At 37.3% G+C, this 18,642-nt stretch overlaps 1 protein-coding gene across 1 annotated transcript; it reads right to left on the reverse strand.

Moving 5' to 3' along the window:
• Nucleotides 1-688: 688 nt before the first annotated feature.
• LOC149087811 (uncharacterized) lies at nucleotides 689-1,510 on the reverse strand. Its single transcript, XM_089231975.1, has one exon. It carries the CDS (start codon nucleotides 1,508-1,510, stop codon nucleotides 689-691), a length of 822 nt encoding a protein of 273 aa, XP_089088101.1.
• Nucleotides 1,511-18,642: the final 17,132 nt, after the last annotated feature.

Raw genomic sequence — 18,642 nt, forward strand, 5'->3', positions numbered from 1 at the left:
TCGCCACAGCATCTCCACGAACCGTCGGATTTTTTCACCATGTGGAGGGGACTGGACCACTGACTATTTGAAGGGCGACATATACCCATGGTAATCATTTTATCGAACTCAGCTTTGGCAGCTCGCAGCATCTCCGGGCCTAATCGACGGGCTCTCGCGTAAACCGGTACTCCTGTAGTTTCGATGTGATGCACCGTTTCGTGTGTTGCTTGCACTGGACTTGATGTTTCTTCCATGAGCTCTTTATATTCTTGTAATAGATTGTGGAAAATCTCATGTCCACATGTCACAGTTACTGCAGGGGAAACAGTTGGAGAAACAGTTGTTCCGGTTGTAGACCGTTCACCCCCGTTGTTGACCAAAACTCGGTTTCCCAAATCCACCGTGAGTCGGAATCTTTTCAGAAAATCGGCGCCGATTATTGGTCGGGATACATCAGCAATGGTAAACACCCATGAAAAAGTTTTTGCTAATCCGAGACTTAGTTTTATCATTTTCTTTCCGTATGTTTTTATTGTAGAACCGTTTGCCGCGGTAAGCGTGAGTAGTGACTGTGGTTTGTTTCTATCAGCTGCAGAAGGGGGTATTACGGAAATATCCGCACCAGTGTCGATGAGAAACGAAAGCTTGCTTAGTGGGTCTGCGATGAAAAGGCGACTGCTGAATGAAACCGACTCCCTCGTCGCCATTAGTTGTCGGTTTGGTCGTTTCCCGAATAGAAACTACATGGTTGCACACACTTACGGGCGTTGGGTCCGAATTCACGGTGATACCAGCAGAGATCGTTTCGAAACCTCATGGATTTTGCACCTTCGTGGCGGTTTCGATTGGGAGGACGTTGAGGGTTTCCGCGTTGTTCTCGAGATCGACGTAGCGCGTCAACTTGCAATGTCAATGTCTCTATTTTTTCAGTCAGCTGCTGCACGTCAAGTTGTTGTGGGTGATCGAGATTTGGTGAAATATTCTGTACTTCTGCTTTGCCGCTGACGCTGATGATCTTGTCTGCCATCTCCGATAACTTTTCCAACGTTTCTGAACTTGTGGAGAGGATTGCTTGAACTTGATATGGTAACCGTTGTATCCATAGACTTCGAAGTATTTCATCGCTGAGACGGCCACTGGACAGATCCCGTATTTCTCGGAGTAACGCCGAAGGTCGACGATCGCCCAGCTCGACTTCATACATCAAACGTTGTAAGCGTCGCTCATCTGGTTCAGCAAATTCAGCTTGGAGGCGTCTTTTTAGTGCGTCGTACATGTTTGCCGCCGGTGGATTCATGATGAGGTCACTCACATGTGCCAAAACACTCGTATCCATGGCTGCAACGGCTGTGTGGTATTTAGTGGCATCGGAGGTAATTCCACTCGCCAGGAACTGAGAATCCAATTGCTTGAACCATAGATGAGGTTGTTTGGCCCAAAACGGTGGGGCTTTGACAGCGACTCGGAACATTGCAGGTGGTTGCTCTGATGAATTGGGCATCGTTGGTTGCTCCGATGGATTGGACATCGTTATCGTTCGATGCCGGGTCACCAAACTATGGTTCACAAAACGACAAAATAGATAAAGAGAAATTTATTCACACAGAGGTGTTACAACCTTGTCGAGCGCCGGAAGAAGGAGCAATAATTCTTTTCTTTCTCCACGGACGCGCGCGCTTTCTCGTGACGATCGCAGCGCCACAAATACATAGAAAATGCTTTTAATATAATAAATCCAACATGTCTTTGTCTTCGGCCTCCTAATCGCAACTGTTTTATAACGGATGATAACAACCATAGCAGACTTAATTATTAGCGGACTATTTTTTAGGTTTCATTTTAAAATTTTGAAACTTGATAATTTTTTTTCAATTTCTCTCACTTTAGACTTAGTAATATATTAAATTTAATACAAGACCATGCTTAACTTTTAATTTTGAAAAGTAATCATCCGAATTATTTATCACGAGTGGGTGGGTGAGTTCACAAGAGATGTAGTTCCTGATGTAAGTACTCTACTGTCGAAAAAAAAAAACGTTTTTCCACGTAAGAGCTGATAAACTTTTTACGCCGCTTCAGATGATGTCAAGAAATACCCCAAAAAGTTTTGATGGTTCTTTGCACATGCTTGTTACTATTTCTCTACACAGGTATGATTTTCTTCTTCCCGCAAATTTTTGATTTACCGTATACCAGTACGTTCTGTCGCCCCTCCTCAACAGGCACACGTTAAGGTGTGTTTGACGTAGCAATAATAAATACACATTAATATAAAACACGCACTATGGATTTCAACACAGATAGCATTTCCAACAATACACTGAATTTTTTAAAAGAAATTATAAAAACTTTGACAAAGAATATACTTCGAAATTGAAGTTACAAACACTGGACGTATAAAAAATTAGAGCAAAAAAGCAAAAGGATATAAAATTGACAAATTAAAGCTCGAAAACATTAAGACTTAGGAATTCAAATTAAAAAAGAATACTAAACGTAAAAAGTTTGAAATAAATGTATAAAATGAAGAAGAAATAAAAAATAAATGCAATATGAAATTGACAAATCAAAGACTGCGAATCTTGAACATATACACCATGCATATTTTTTATGGCAGTATCATATTTCATCCTAATTATTATTTAAGATAATTGCTTTTATTGGGTTGCTGTATATATATATTTGTCATACATATTTTTGTTGGCATCTCTTTTCAGTTACCTCGTTGGACATTTTGTCTGTTGTGGCAGTTGTATACACACAAAGGGATGTTCAGCTAAAACACATATTGATCACATTCCAGAGTTATGCTAATGCCACACTATCACCAAAACCACATACTCAAAAAAAAACCTGGATTGTTACCGCACCAGGATATCGAGTAGTTTGGATCGCTAATTAGTATTCATACCCGGAGTCACTTGCCTCTTCAATTTGTTGCATTGTTTCCACTTCCACTTCACTCAAAGTCAAACATCTTGCTGTAGCTTCGTGCATTATTTCAATCATAAATATGATTCACCGTATAATGAACTTTCTGAAACCATCTTCATAAAACCTCCACTAATTCAGGCTTTTCTGAATTGCACGTCACAACACAATTTTTTTTCCTTAGACTTGCAATGTAACTCTTGTCCCAGACTCCATGAAGCCCCTCCCTTCAAAGGCACATTCTTTCGCTTTCAAATCATTGCTTCAGTGATCTTTCTATTCAAGTTTTTGCATGAATTTTATGATTTTCTTTCACGAAATTTCTATCGGTTGAATATTCATTTCCCTATTAATCAATATTTACTCAAGTGGTAAAAAAAGGATTCATTATTAGATACGTTACTATTCCTAGTGAAACCTCTAACGCATAGCACAGCTACTGCGGAGGCAATTGAAACTCTGCTGTGCGCCCACAAGCAGCAGATTAGCACCAGAACCCAGAAGTTTTCCATCTCATTTTACCAATCCATATCCGCCCACTCGAAGGCGCAGAACGGGACATGACTTGAAAGCTCTCCCGGAACCACAACTAACACCTGATCATTATTCTTTATATATTCAAGCGTCTCTGACATTTTTAAATGTTTTTCGAAATTTAGTTGATAAATTATTATTACTCACACATGTAAAATTTTGTCGAAAACATTAGTGTACGCATTTTTTAGTGGAAAAACGTTTTCCACTATTCCGTGATAAAGAAACGTCCATGATAAATTGAGGGAACCATACTGATGAAATGAATTGGCCACAAAACTATATCTATTACTACAGTGGTTCTCAACCTGGGGGTGGGGACACATAGCCCCATTGAGTCCGTGAGATATTCGAGGGGGCCATGACAGGTGGTTAAGGGGATCACAGAGAGCTATGAAGATTAATTAATACACGAAGAAATGAAGCTTTTAATTGCAACACGATTGAAATAAAAAAAATGTGAATAATTTCAGAATCCAGCAATACAGCATAAAAACCACGATAAACTTCACGCACGATCTAGTCGTGGCCCAGGGGCACCTTATGTCCATAGGAAGTCTACATGATGAGTTCTTTTAAGGGGGGTTGGTGCACGTAAATTTGCCAAAAAAAAATTTTCAATATTTAAATACTATAAAAATTTTTTCGCTTAACTGCGTCCAAATTTTTGTTCTACTCGGACTAGAAGAATTTTTAATGTATTTTAATATAAACTGTGATAAGCATTTTCAATGCTAATGTTCTCAAATAAAAATGCTGTTTTCTCAAAAAACTATGTTTTTTTTGTCAGATAAGAATCATTTTTTCAAACACCACTTGTTTAAAAATGTCTTGAAAAATTGAACCTAAAGTGTTTGTTGATTTAACGAGACGATTTCTTATTAAAATGATTTAAAAATTTTTAATGGTACAAAATTCGGGTAAATTTTAGTGATTTTTGAAATGTCGCATGTTGTTAAAGTTGAAATTCTAGGAGGAAAAACCAACAATTAAATTTCTACGTTTTCTAGATTAATTGTGTAAAAATATCCATAGAATTTGAAAAGAAGAAAATTAAGTGCCTAAAGCAGTGGTTCACAAGAACTAGGCCGTGGGTCTCGAAAGATTCTCCAAAATAAAAACGTCCAAATAAAAAATTCGTTTTTATTTTACAAATATTTCTAAACTAAAACATTCCTTTACTCAGCTGAGCTAATTACCATGTATACAATATAATTTTATCAAATTTTACTTGCGCAATAACCCCCCAATATATCAAGTTAATGCTTATACAGATTGACTCAGAGAGAATCACCCGATTTCGAAATTGTATATTTCTTATATAAGAGAGAAAATGTCTACGTTTTATGAACAGCTTTTATTAAAAGGTCGATTCCAAGTGTAGAATCATTTTCAAATCGGATGATTCTCTCTGTATACGAATATCAAGGAACATATACCTCGATATATTTCCATCTTGTATAAGGAACAACTTCGTACATCAAAAAACAAAATAAATGTTTGTACAATGTTAAAAAAATATTGAGAACATCATTAAAAGTCAATATATCACCTAATTAAAACCGAAACAAGTGTTCGGAAAAGTGATTTCGGGACACCACGATTACTGGCAAAAAAATCGGAAGCAGGGACATATGGCCAGCTTATGTAAAGGGTTCGTCGGTGACTTTTTTTTGTCAAAAGGGGAGTCACGCTTAGAAAAGTTTGGTAACCACTAGCCTAAAGGGGCCTTTCAAGTATTACGTCATCATCGATGGAGGTGGGAGGGGAGTTTCCGATTTGCTGACTTTTGATGACAAGGGGGAGGAAGGTTTTGCTTACGCCATCAACAACCCTTTATGAAAATATGAAATATTTTTAATGGTGAGCCGAAAACGGGAAAAACCTTTCGATAGTTTGTGGGCACTTGAAGTAACATTCCCTACATTGATAAGTGCCCTACAGAGCCACTTTAGTGATCTCTAAATGTTTCGCGGATCCAAGCGATCTGGAAACGTGTCCGGGCCGCTTAAGTGCTCTGGAACTGTGCCACGCATCACTCAAGTGATCCGTAGTTAAATGCCGTGGATCACACACACTTAAATAATCTGAGAATGTGCCGCGGGTAACTTGAGTGATATAGAACCGCACTGGGGGCCACTTAAGTGCTCTAAAACTACGTCACATGTCACTGAAGCGATCAGCACATTTACAGATCGCTTAGGTGTCCCGTGGTACAATTCCAGAGCATTAAAGCGGCCCGTGGCACATTTTCAGATAACTTAAATGACCCGGGACACTCTTAAGTGATCTGTAAATGTGCCGCTTAGTTCATTTTTACAAAATTAAGTTTGAGGAGGGCAAGCAGCATCAGATAACCCCCCAGGGCCATATTTGGACAGCGGGCCAAGGGAATTTATGTGATTCATCATTATATGGCTTAGAGGGTGGGTCGCAATGAATTTATTAAGGATAAACTTTGAGTTCATAGCCTTCAAATAACATTGAAATTAGCAAAAATTGGTTATAATAATAAATAAAGGTATTTTCTTCCGAAATTTCAATTTAAAAAAAAAATTTGTTTTGCATTAAAACAATAAATTTTTGGTCGTCGGTGGGGAGGCACTAGCCCCTCTACCCCCCCCCCTCCCGTGTACGTCTCTGATCCCACCAATATGAGTTAGGATTCAGAGGGGCAGAGCTGATGACGAAATTTTGCTAACGGTAGGGGGGGGGGGGGAGTCAAAAATGGCAAAAAATTTGCTTACGTAATACTGGAACGGTCCCGAAGTATATAGAAAAATTTTGAATGTTCCTTAAGAGAGCAGGGAATTTTTCCCATAGGAGTGAATGGGAAGCCAAGATCGCGCAGACAAGAAAGGCATTTTTTACACGTTCCTCGAATGAAGTATAATTCAGATGAACACGTGACGATCGTAATTTCTTCGAACAATTTTGAAAATACGCCAAGAAAATATATACAGAGATATAGAATTCCTTCCCTTTTAGGTGATTCTAACATATTTGTGGTTTTGGGAACGATGCCATGCACAAATTCTCATTAAGAAAACTCTTGCGCGAATTTAGGTAACGAGAGGAAGAGAGAGCTTTGAGGGGGAGAAAACACGGCAGACATCACATAATCCAAGTTGAGGAAGATTTAAGGACGTTGTTTTCAGTGTTCAGAATCGGTCTGTAAAGCAATTTGATGATGTCCCATGAGAAAAGCTCAACTGAAGATATCGCATTGGTCCTTCTCTCTCTTTCTCAGACGAAGTCTTTTTGTTGGAAAAACAACGGCCTCATCTCTTACTTCATTCCCCTGTTCTGGGAATAATAATTGGAACAACACTCGAGAAATTCCTCAGACAAAGTTGTTGCAAACTCTCTTTCTTCGGTTTCAATATTTCTTATTCGATTTGTGGCAACTTGTAATTAAATTAGCTCGCTAAAATGTTGTCTATTAGGGAAATTTGACGCCTTGCGTGAAAATCCAACTATTACTGATGGGTTTGCCACTCTATTACGAGAAAATAATCTCACATTAACGAAACACGCAAGAGATTTTTGTCGAGCTCTCGAATAGTCCAAGTTAAAATCTTGGAAAATTGTTGAAGTTAAAATTATGAAAACTATTCTACTGGTGCTAATTTGCTAATACCATTCAAAAATGTTCGAATGAGTTTCGGTATTTTTGATTGGTATAGGCGTAGTGGTTCCCAACCTCTTTTAGGCCATGCCCAATCAAGCATCTATTAGAGCCTTGCGTTGGTATAGGCTTTGACGGCCGGCGTCTAATCGAGAATAAGGACATATCGTGTTGTTTAGGTTGTCTGTAATCTGTTTCTTTCAAACTTTTCACCCGCAGCTGTGTGGTGGGCATTTTCAGAGTCTGGTTCTACTGAGTGTCGACGATAGCAATCGATAGCAAGTGAAGCCGCAAACATTGATAAGAAGGGCACGTCGTCGGCATTCGGTAATACCAAACTCCACCTCTCTCTCTGAAGATAAAAACAGACCCTGGCCTAACAGCCCGGTAAGCCCTTATCCTTAATTACTCTTTGTTTGTGCATTACTATATACAAAGTATTATTTTGTAAAGGAGCTCGTGGTCTTCAATTTTCTTCATTTTATGGGCACAAGGGCTCGTGGACTTACTCGCACAAATTTTCCGTGGAACACAAAACATTAAGAACTGTCAGGCAAACCTCTTCCATTGAAAGAGAGAAATAAAAGAAAGAAGTCACATCAAGAAATCATTTAAAAACTTTAACTGATACAAAAAATGAAGGGAATTCATGCCGTTCCAAGCCTTTAATAGAAAAACTGAAATTGCCCCCTTGAAAATCAAATTGTCCCCTAGTGGGACGTGGGCCGCACGTTGAGAATCACCGGTCTAGGGGAACATACGATATCGAATAATCGGAACATCGATACAGTCGTGTAAGACCACGTATTCAATAGCTCAGTTAAAAATTTAACCTAAAAATGCTACAACTGTGCATTAATGAGATTCAATCACACAATTTAACTTAAACACGTACTCCTATAGTACTAACTTTATTTTTAAAGGGAGAGCCTACTGCTCGTCTCCTTTCCTGGTTAACGACTTATTTCGTAATACAGTCACAGAAAAACGCTCGCTACAATTGCCGTACAAAATAGCCGCCAACTCACATAATTTGATGTATCGGCCTAACACCACGCATGTAATTTTTTTTTTGTTTTTTTTGTTACTGTCATGCTTAACTCATTTGCTTAAAAAGTTACTGCTTTCATTTCTCGTACCTTTATTGTTGATTTAAGAAAGTATGTTTCGTGAAATTTTTAAAACTCCATCTCTCATAATTACTATTTTTATATCAAAAATCCACCAAGTGCGTACTTTTGTCAACATTTCCCTATACATAAAACAACACCAAGTACAATAGACTCTGGACTATCCGGCCTAATGTGGCGGAAGGGCAAGCCGGACAAGAAAAAAAAACGGAGAGCCGGAATGCGAAAAATACTCACTTCTAACACCACCTATACCATTAAAAAAACACCTTTTCTGACCAAATTCTGCTCTTGGTCATATTTTCTGACCTCTTGCACAGGCCTCTCTCTGTACCTGCAGTAGAACCTCTCGAAAGCGGACACCCGTGGGACCACCCTTTTGTCCGCTAACGGGAAGTATCCGCTATCGGGAAGGTAAGATATACAATAGAACCTCGTTTATACGACGTTTGGCTTCGATCGCAATTGGTTGTTCTCATGTGTTGCTGTGTGTATAAGTGATACACCGGTGGTTATGCATAATCATCAATCGTCTCGATAAAGAATATTTCATTGAATTTTACTGCATTTATCACTTTTACCGGCGATAATGCATAGTTTCCCAAATAAAGTGGGAAAGTCTGATAAATATAGAGAAAATTATAAACTCTCTTCTCTTAATTAAACCAGTTAATTATTTTCCCCGTTGGAATTAAAATTAAAAGAAGTATGAAGAAGAGAGAAATAAACGTTCATAACATCATTATCAGTTATTTGGCTTTCTTCACACTTATCAACATGAGCAAAAAAAACCAACTTTATCATTCGGAATCAACATAGTTATGTTCAGTTAATCAAATAATTAATTGATGGATGACCATATTTGTCAATACGAGCTTAAATAATTGCCTTTGAATATCATAATGAACAAAACTTCACAAATTAGAACGGGGAGTGAAATGCATTAAAGTCCTATAACACGGAACCGGGGATCAGAAAAGTGTCCGTTAATGGAAGGTGTCCGCTAACGGGGAGTGTCCGTTAAGGGAGATTCAACTGTAGAAACAATACATTATAAATGGTTGTTACATATTGTACTGTGCAATAACGTGCGCAGGATCTTCTTAGGGAGGAGGGGGGGTCCACAATTTTTTCCCTCCCGGAGGGCGTGCTTCGGCTGTTACTGCAAAAATACGTATATAATGTCGGCTCGGGAGGGATTAACCCAAAAGTCACCCTTTCCCTTACGGAAGTCTGTGGTACCATTCGTTTTAAAAATTTATTGCAGAGAAAGGAAATCCAATAATAAAAAAGTTTTACACATTTTTAACGCATGCATTTTGTAATGTCTAATGATTAATTACAGGAAACATAAGGTCAGGAATCATGGCCCTGTACAGTATGAATACGTGCATATTGTACTGTGCAATAACGAGCGCAGGATCTTCTCGGGGAGGAAAGGGTCCACCATTTTTGCCTCCCGGGTGGGGGGAGGAAAATATGTTGCCCCCCCCCGGGACCTTTACCTTTGAAACGAACAACATATAAGTATTTTGAGTTGATTCTTACGAAAATTATTTGAACTTATTTTAATGTTCGTTGATAAATGATTACGCCTAGGAAGCCTTGACGAAGTAAATTATTCCTCATTTTATCAAGGAGGATTATCTTTATTATTATTTAACTAGGCCGGATAGTATGGAATGTGTATAGTCGCGAGTCTCCTGTATGTTGTAAAGTTAGATATCCAGCCAAAAACATACTCTGATTCTTATTTTCATAAATTTCTGTAACATTGAACTTCAACGTATTAAATGATTCTACATTACTTAAAAACTAATAGTGATAAGAGATTGAACGGAAAACCTCATACTTGGAAGCTACAGAATTTGTGAAATTTATGCTCGAAATACCAAAAAGACTCTGCTTGAATCTTGCCACCAAGTGGATTTCATCTTGTGTTGGAAACAATAGTAATAGCGCGCTGATCTGTTCAGATTCTCTCTTCTTTGCAAAGCTACAAAATATAAATTCAACAGAAAAACAATTGGTGGAAACACAATGTCTTAAAAATGATCTTAAAAAGAAAAAATATATAATCGATTTTGCACATGTTCGAAGTCACTGTAGCATCACTGGGAATGAGAGGGCAGATGATCTCGCATGGTTTGCTACACTTCTTAATGTTATAGAAAACGTGAAAGTCCTAAAATCTCACCATAAATATGTTGATCGACACAGCTCAATCCATCAGTGGAACACAGAATATGTCAGTTCCAAAAATGCCAGGCCGGTAAAGAAATTCTTCCCTTCGATTCAGGCGAGAATGAAATGTTACCATTTCTCCACAAATTTCCACTTGGCCCAATTTATTACTGGGCATGGGAATTTTCAAAGTTATCTCGCCAGAATGAAACTTGCCAGTAGTTCGCTGTGTACATGTGGAACCGATGAAGAAGATCCTACGCATCTTCTTCTGTCATGCAAAAATCTAACGAAGGAGAGGGTTCATTTCAGAGAAGAACTCAAGAAACTGTCTATTCCTTGGCCGCCTGCATTGTCCGATTTGGTCAGATCAAAGGAAGTCCTTCGCATTCTAAAAATGTATGTACAAAATATCTTTGCGAAAAAATAATTGGTTTCTATTTTATTTTTTGTATATACAGTGTGTACTAGTGCACATTCTCATTTTCTTTGCAAGTGGTCTTTTTTATTTTTGAATAATTATTCAAATTTTCATTTAATTACTAATTCCTTTTTCTTTTACTTTTTATTTTCAATATTTTCTTTTCTCACTATTTTCATATATATATATATATATATATGTGTGTGGTCGTATATTTTCTATTCATGTATGTATTGAATTTTTTTTTAACATCTGCATTGATACCATATGGCATCCACTGGTGCTATATTGCGCTTTCGAATTGTATCCGTATGTTGTTATTGTACATACTGATCCGATTTATCCTTTTTTTTTGAATTACGCTGCATTGAAATTTTTGAGTTTCTTGAACCGTATATGTTTGTTGTTGTTACTTACGTTTGTAAGTCTCGTGGCATACTCGGTGGAACACGAGGAGTTGGTTCTGTAGGACCCAAATAAAAAAAATACCAAAAAGAAGAAGATGGCATTGGTGGACATCAAAATTTGGAAAATATAGGGTGGACGAGCAATATTGGACACATTTTAAAAATTAATAATAAATCCACAAATTGACATAAAAACGTGCAGTTTTCACCAAAATACATATCATATGGTCTAGAGTCATCGCCGTCGTTGTTGTTCTTTTTGTAAATTAAATACAAAAGTGTTTTGCACCAAAATACTTATCATGACCATTTTTTTTTTTAAGTCAAAAAATTTCAAATTTCACTCACAGGTGGCGCTGTAAAACGAAGAACTCCACAAAAGAATTAACATTTATTACAATTTGCGTTACATAAAACATACCATATTTCAGCATGAGCACCCTTTCACAACTGTAGATGTACAACAAGCTACAGAGAGCGCTGATGTTGAAATGCGATACTTTTATACAAACACAACACCACAACAGGCAAAATGTCCAACGAGGTGGCTGAGAAAAAGATGTCCATAACAAATATGGATGTCATTCATTATGTGATGCAAATCGTCATAATTATTAACCATGCAATGTTTGTATTTGCACTTTATTTGTTATGTCGAGTTTTTGTTTTACAGCGCCACCTGGGATTGAAATTTCAACTTTTTTTTATTTATAAAAACCTCTAGGTCACGATAAGTATTTTAGTGCAAACAGTACCTTTCTATATCAACTTGTTGATTTGTTATTAATTTTTAAAATGTTTACAGTATGTGGGCTTTTCGTCCACTTTGTATTTCGGAGTAATTTTTACAAATTATTTCTGAATCTCAATTTTTGGATTTGCGTGTTAATCTAATTTATTTGCTTAGTCAAAGCTTCAGAAATTGTACACTAAGAAGGTTTATCACCGGCTGTAATAAATGCTGGTGCTTTCATTAACTAATATGACGTTGATGAGAGGAGAAAAAAGGTACTGGAGTAAAACAAATTAATAACAGTATGTTTTGTGATACCTAGTAAATGAACTGCGAGTGAACTTATCATTTCACTTTACGATCTTGTTTTTTTCCTCAAAACGGCTGTCAAGTTTCGTGACGGTATTATATTCAGAGAATTTCTCGATTTTAAAGGCAATAGAATGGACTCCTCACGTTCGTTCTCAAAATAAAAGTGAATTGATCATCTCGTGTCACCGATTTTATGTTCTTTCGCGTTTCCTAATTGCTTCACTTATGATAAAGGTATATGATGATGATGATTAGCTAGAAATTTTGAAAAGAATAATGGAAGCGAGGAGAAATGATCATTTTCAACTTGAGTAATCAGAATGGAAAAGAAAAGAGTTTGCGAAGGAAAATCAAATTCAAAAGTTCTACAAAAATATCTTTTTTTTCTTTAATGAAAAAAAGCAGAAAAGAAGCAAATTTTCCGAGATATTCCCGTTTCCAATCCTGTAATATACAGAGTTGCATAGGAAAGTCTTTTTATCCTAGAATTACTCGAGAACCATTGATCCTAAAAGCATACTTCCAGTTCGAAAAATATCGAACTAGCGTTTAGACCTCAGATACATCATTCATATTGCAAGGAGCTGTACAGTTATTGAAATAAAACAAAAAAAAACCAATTATTTGGTCACCCTGTCCTAAAAACCCAATAACAAAGTTTTTGCAGTGTCTTTCCCGAGACCAACAAAACACATTCCAAATGCAATATTTGCTGAGACATCCGGATTCGAAAGTTACTGAAAGTGTGAAAAGAACCGCATAAACTGATCGACAACCTCATTCCACGCTTCATGTGCTTTTTTCGCTCATTTTCGGTGATTTTGAATTCAAATATATCAGCAAAAATATTGCACTTATGAACATGAAATTTTTTGTTGGCCTCAGGAGGGACATGGCAACAACTTTCTATTTGGGTTTTTTTGGATGGGGTTGTCAAATGAAAACTTGATTATTTTGAAATAGTTATAGAATACAGAATACAGAATGAACCGAGCTCGTCCAGGCTCTATCGCTATTGCAATTTAAGCACAGTGGTCATAATACCGCGGACGTACCGGAAAGACCTACTGGTGTATCAGCCAAGCGAAACCAACCCAACCCCCGCAGGGCGCCCCTCACCAACTCTCTCGTCACCCTGCCTCCTTCACATTCCCAACCCAACAATAGCCCTGCATCTCCGCCCGGCACCACTAAACATCCTCAGCCAAGTCCTACAACAGCCGCCACCCGACCACCCAAAAACCCACATCACTCCCCACGACCGAATTCTCTCGCCCCCAGAACTATCCCGCCCCTTCCGGAGCTTCGTTGTAAGTCAAAACAATAAATAGTTACACACAAAACATATTTGCAGACATCTGGATGCTTCACGACATTTTTGTTTTTCTTTGGTGAGTTTTATCTCATTTACTTACTCACCGAAGGGCAAGTTTCATCATAGTTTGACTCAATTGCGATCAGCATCGGGACTACCAATTCCGTCCCTTATCCCATAAACATATATATTTTTGTTATTCATGTTCGGATTTTATCTAATTCGACAAGGACACTACAGCGTATTATTTAATGCAACATTTCGGAAACGTCCAAGTACAGGAATCACGATCATTCACAATGCAAATGCGGATGGTTCACAAATAGCTCACCTTTACTTTGCAGCTGCTGAAAACCGATAGAAAACATAATTAATAAAAAACAGTTATAAAATTTCGCGGTGGATTTAGTGTTCTCTCAATGCCGGTTCGAAAAACATTATCTTTTCATCTAATTAATACAGAAATCTAACTCACAGATGAATCTTTCGTGATGATAATGACGTAATTAATAGCTTCAATGGTCTGGTCGAATCACTGTGAAATAGCTTTAAAAGCCTGACACCCAGTTGGGCAAGTTTTTCTACCGGAGTTAATGGTGGCTCGAGTATATTTACTCATGAAATTTTCAATGAGAATCTTATTTTGCTTCTTTTTATTTAATTTTTTTTCCTTACCTGATTCCTCTCTCGTCGACCCAAGAAAGTTTTCTCCTTACCCCCCGACTGACTTTTTCCCCTTCTATCTTTCTCTCTCTTTTAACAGGATCTTCCCTTTCTAACCAAGAGGAAAAACAAAATTGAAACTCTTGTCATTCCGCTCGAAAAATCAAGTTAATGGCTTTTCTTCGCCCTACGACCCCCCCCCCCCCCCGCCCTACCGTCATCACTTCTTTTTCTTATTCCGTAGAGTTTCTTTCATTGAATGTGTACTATTATTCACTAATACTAGATATGGGGAAAAGATGACGATGCCTTGAACCTTTTTTTTTCCTATCTATTCCCAAGAGAATTCCTTCTCCAGGTATGAGTCGCTTCGACAGACGTAATCAATCATTCTACCCTTTTCCTTCACTCAAACCCAATACCTAACTTTTGAAAAACAAAAAAAAAATCTCTTTTCTTGGCGTACTTATGCTTTGATTTATCTGAGAGTAGACAAAGTGCTAAAATACCGACTTCCCCCATGAGCTTTAAAGAGAAGCTTCCCGCAAAGTGATGAGAAGTCTTTCTTCCTGATTTTCTTGAAAACAAAACAGGAAAAGCAATACGTTTTAAACACAATTGAAAAGTCTGTGGATTTACTTGCATCACTTCGAACCTTGTAAGATGATCCTGTCTCTAAAGAATTTCAGCCTTCGCCGGAATACTGATGAAACAACCAAATAGTGATTTCTACATAACAGGGTATTTGTGTTAGTAAACCGTACGTATGATTAATGAAAAAAGTTGCTAGCATTGGATAAATGCACTATTTGAGAAACGAAAAATTGTCTTCAAAAGTATTTTGTATTTGAGATCGGTATAAAATCATGGAATGTACTTAATTGTAACATATCACACAACATCACCGAGAACGCATTTATCCCTCCATTTTATTAACAGCCCGCGATCACGAATGTGCGGCGGTCACACTGAGCCCCCTTCTTTGAGGGACCCCACACGCATACATTTAAAAAATAATAATAAGATATATAAATATTAAACGAAATAATTGTTTTTCAACTGTGACAACAATCGCAAAAGTCAATAAATACCTACGTAACATGCGATTGGGCAATGCATAATGGGAATGGGACTAAACATTTCACCTGTTAGAGAAATACTGAAGGTCCCAATTTATTGTTACAGCCTATTCCACTTGTCTCCGAAAAGTGTCCGTTGATGGGAAGTATTGTAGAAGTAATTAGAGGCAGGTGGAGGTCTGGAGTGGGGGGGGGGGTTTAATGGGAGCTCTAACCCAAGAGGTTGATAATAAGGATAATAAAAATACATCTGTCCTGTATTTTAGGGGACGTTCCAACAAACGCACGTAATTAGTTCTTCCTTCTGACACATTGCCCTGGATCTGAGGAAAATTATTCACATGCCATGCACAGGACACGTGACTGGTTTCATCCGCGTCTGATAAGGGCGCCCTTGATCATCTATCGATAGCATTCTTCTTGAATGTTTCTAACGCCGGCATTGCACAACTAAGTTTTGTAAAGTTCTTTTATAAAACTTGAAAATGCAACTCATAAGCGTATCGGTTACATTCAAGCGAGTGCAATCGCTTGAAAATAAAATTTGTTAAATATTTTTAGTTTTATAAAAGAACTTTTAGAAAATTTTTATAATTTAATCCTGGCCTAAAGCATGTAAACTAAGCATGTAAAGTTCATGCATTGATTATTTTCACTATTCTCACATTTCTGATGGATCACGAGTAAACGCATTAGTTTTATGCATAAATTTGTCGTTTTTATATGTTATGTGATTGCATGAATTACAAATTTCACGAGCTTGTGGGTTTCCCCCCCCCCCATTAAATGCAATGGAAATGAATAGACGAATGAGTTGTCAAACAATCCGAGTGATTACCGTTTTTTTAGTGCAGAAAACAATGTATTTATATTAAATAAATCATGATGCATTCAATTCATATTGCAGTTTCACACTTGAAAGATGAAATTTTCAGCAGACTTCCTGTCGTGGAGAGTGTCATTGCAGTGAAAGCGCTTCTACAGACCTTCCGTTTGAGTGTTGAACAACCTGCAGTGTCAATGGTGTCAATGATTAATCTTTGACATCATTTCCGTCACTTAGTCTAATAGAAATCTGTAGCTGTCCTATAGCGTGTCCGGAGAATTAACCACCACGCAATTCACCGATAGGAAATCTCACAGCTGGGAAAATTCATCGACAACAGTTGGTGGCCTATTGAGTGATTGAGCAAGTCAGTGAATGAGCGTGAGAGTGAGTGTGCAAATGAGTAAATTTGCAATTTAGTGTGTGTTAGTTATTGAGTTAATAGATGAGTGAGTAAATTTGCAATTTAGTGTGTAAGTAAGATATTGAGTTAATAAATGAATGAATGAATGAATGAGAATTCAGTAGGCGGCGAGTGAGCGTGCGCGCGTGTATGTGTGTGTGAATGAATGAACGAATGAGTGAACGAATTATTGAGTAGATAAGTGCGTGAATAAGGTGAGCATATGAGTATATAAGCGAGCAAGTGGGTGAATTAGAAAGTGAGCGAGAGAGTGGATGACTTGACTCACTTACTCAATTAATCGGTCAATCAGTGACTGATGCCGAATTTTTTTCAGTGAATTTTCTATCGATGAATTGTTTCTCGGTGAATTTTTCTATCGATGAATTGTTTCTCGGTGAATTTTTCTATCGATGAATTGTTTCTCGGTGAATTTTTCTATCGATGAATTGTTTCTCGGTGAATTTTTCTATCGATGAATTGTTTCTCGGTGAATTTTTCTATCGATGAATTGTTTCTCGATGAATTTTCCTATCGATGAATTGTTTCTCGGTGAATTTTTCTATCGGTGAATTTTTCTATCGGTGAATTTTTCTATCGGTGAATTTTTCTATCGGTGAATTTTTCTATCGATGAATTGTTTCTCGGTGAATTTTTCTATCGATGAATTGTTTCTCAGTGAATTTTTCTTTCGGTGACTTCAATGGCGGTGAATTTTTCTTTCTGTGAATAATTTGTAATAGATTTTTCTTTCGGTGACTTCAGTGGTGGTGAATTTTTCTTTCTGTGAATTATTTGTGATGAATTTTTCTTTCTGTGAATTATTTGTGATGAATTTTTCTTTCTGTGAATTATTTGTGATGAATTTTCACTTGCAGTGAATTGCATGGTGGTAAATACCCCGCAAATCCGACTAGAGTTAAACATCATAGCTGATATCGTGCTTTCTATACCCAACGAAATAGAATGCATTTTCACGTCCTCGATGTAAAAGCACGTTTCTGCATCGGGAAACAATCACTGATAATAAAAAAAAATAAACAATTTAGCCTCCAAATTCAGTAACATACATATCCTGAAACACATCCCACGTACAAGTTCCGAGACTTATCGCCCAGATAAGCTGTGTGGTGGAATATGTATCAAATATCGTAGAGATAAAAAAGGAAACATCGTCATATATTTATGCATGATATACGTTGGCTGGGATTTAAATTCCGTTTTTTCACTCTTCGCGCACGGTACTCGGTTCAGATCGGAAAGATAAAAGCATTGATTCATGGCGCTTTATTTGTCCCTCGGGCAAGAGATAAACGCCAAGGAAACTACGCTCTTGGAGGGGAAATTACTTGAACTAGAGATTTTTGGTTAAGAATAACATTTTGAGGGGGGAAAAAAGTCCGTGGTGATTTATATCTGATACTTAAGAAAGCACTGCGACACTGACTTTTAAGAGTAAATCGCGTTGCGATGTACAGGATAAATTTCAATCGCGATGTTTGAAAGGCTTCAATTCAGGGGCACTTCAACCCACGGTCCGTGAATCAAATGTGGCCCTCCGAACTTCTTACTGTGGCCCGCAAACCATTTTTAGAGAATAGCTGCTTTACATAAAAAAACGAATATTCCAACAGAGAAAGTTCGTTGAAGAGCTCCGGTCACTGAAATCTGTACTGCTTTATTTAAAACTGTGAGATACTTTCCGGATTCAATATTAAATCTGTGCATTTGATATGCTACGGTAAATGTGATAAATCGTTTGTTATACATAATAACCGGTTATTATGCATACTTACCAATCATCTGGGTACGTATGATTAATTTATCATTTTTACTGGCGAATATGTATAATACCCAAACTTCGGTGGTAAATTTGGTAAATACTAAAGAAATTATCACTTTTACAGGAGATTATGCATAATAATCAAGTGTCGTTGGTAAATTTGATAAATACCTGAAATTTATCGCCTTCGTCTGTGATTATGCATAATACCCTAGTGCAATTGATGGATTTGATAAATATAGAAAAGAATCCAAAAGATTCTAGTTTGTGATGAGTATGAAGAAACCTCGATATAATATCAAATTTTACGA

This window comes from Pholcus phalangioides, unplaced genomic scaffold (assembly GCF_987345545.1).
Source record: "Pholcus phalangioides strain wild (caught in Gottingen) unplaced genomic scaffold, Ppha-v1.0 ptg000004l_1, whole genome shotgun sequence".
Lineage (NCBI taxonomy): Eukaryota > Metazoa > Arthropoda > Arachnida > Araneae > Pholcidae > Pholcus > Pholcus phalangioides.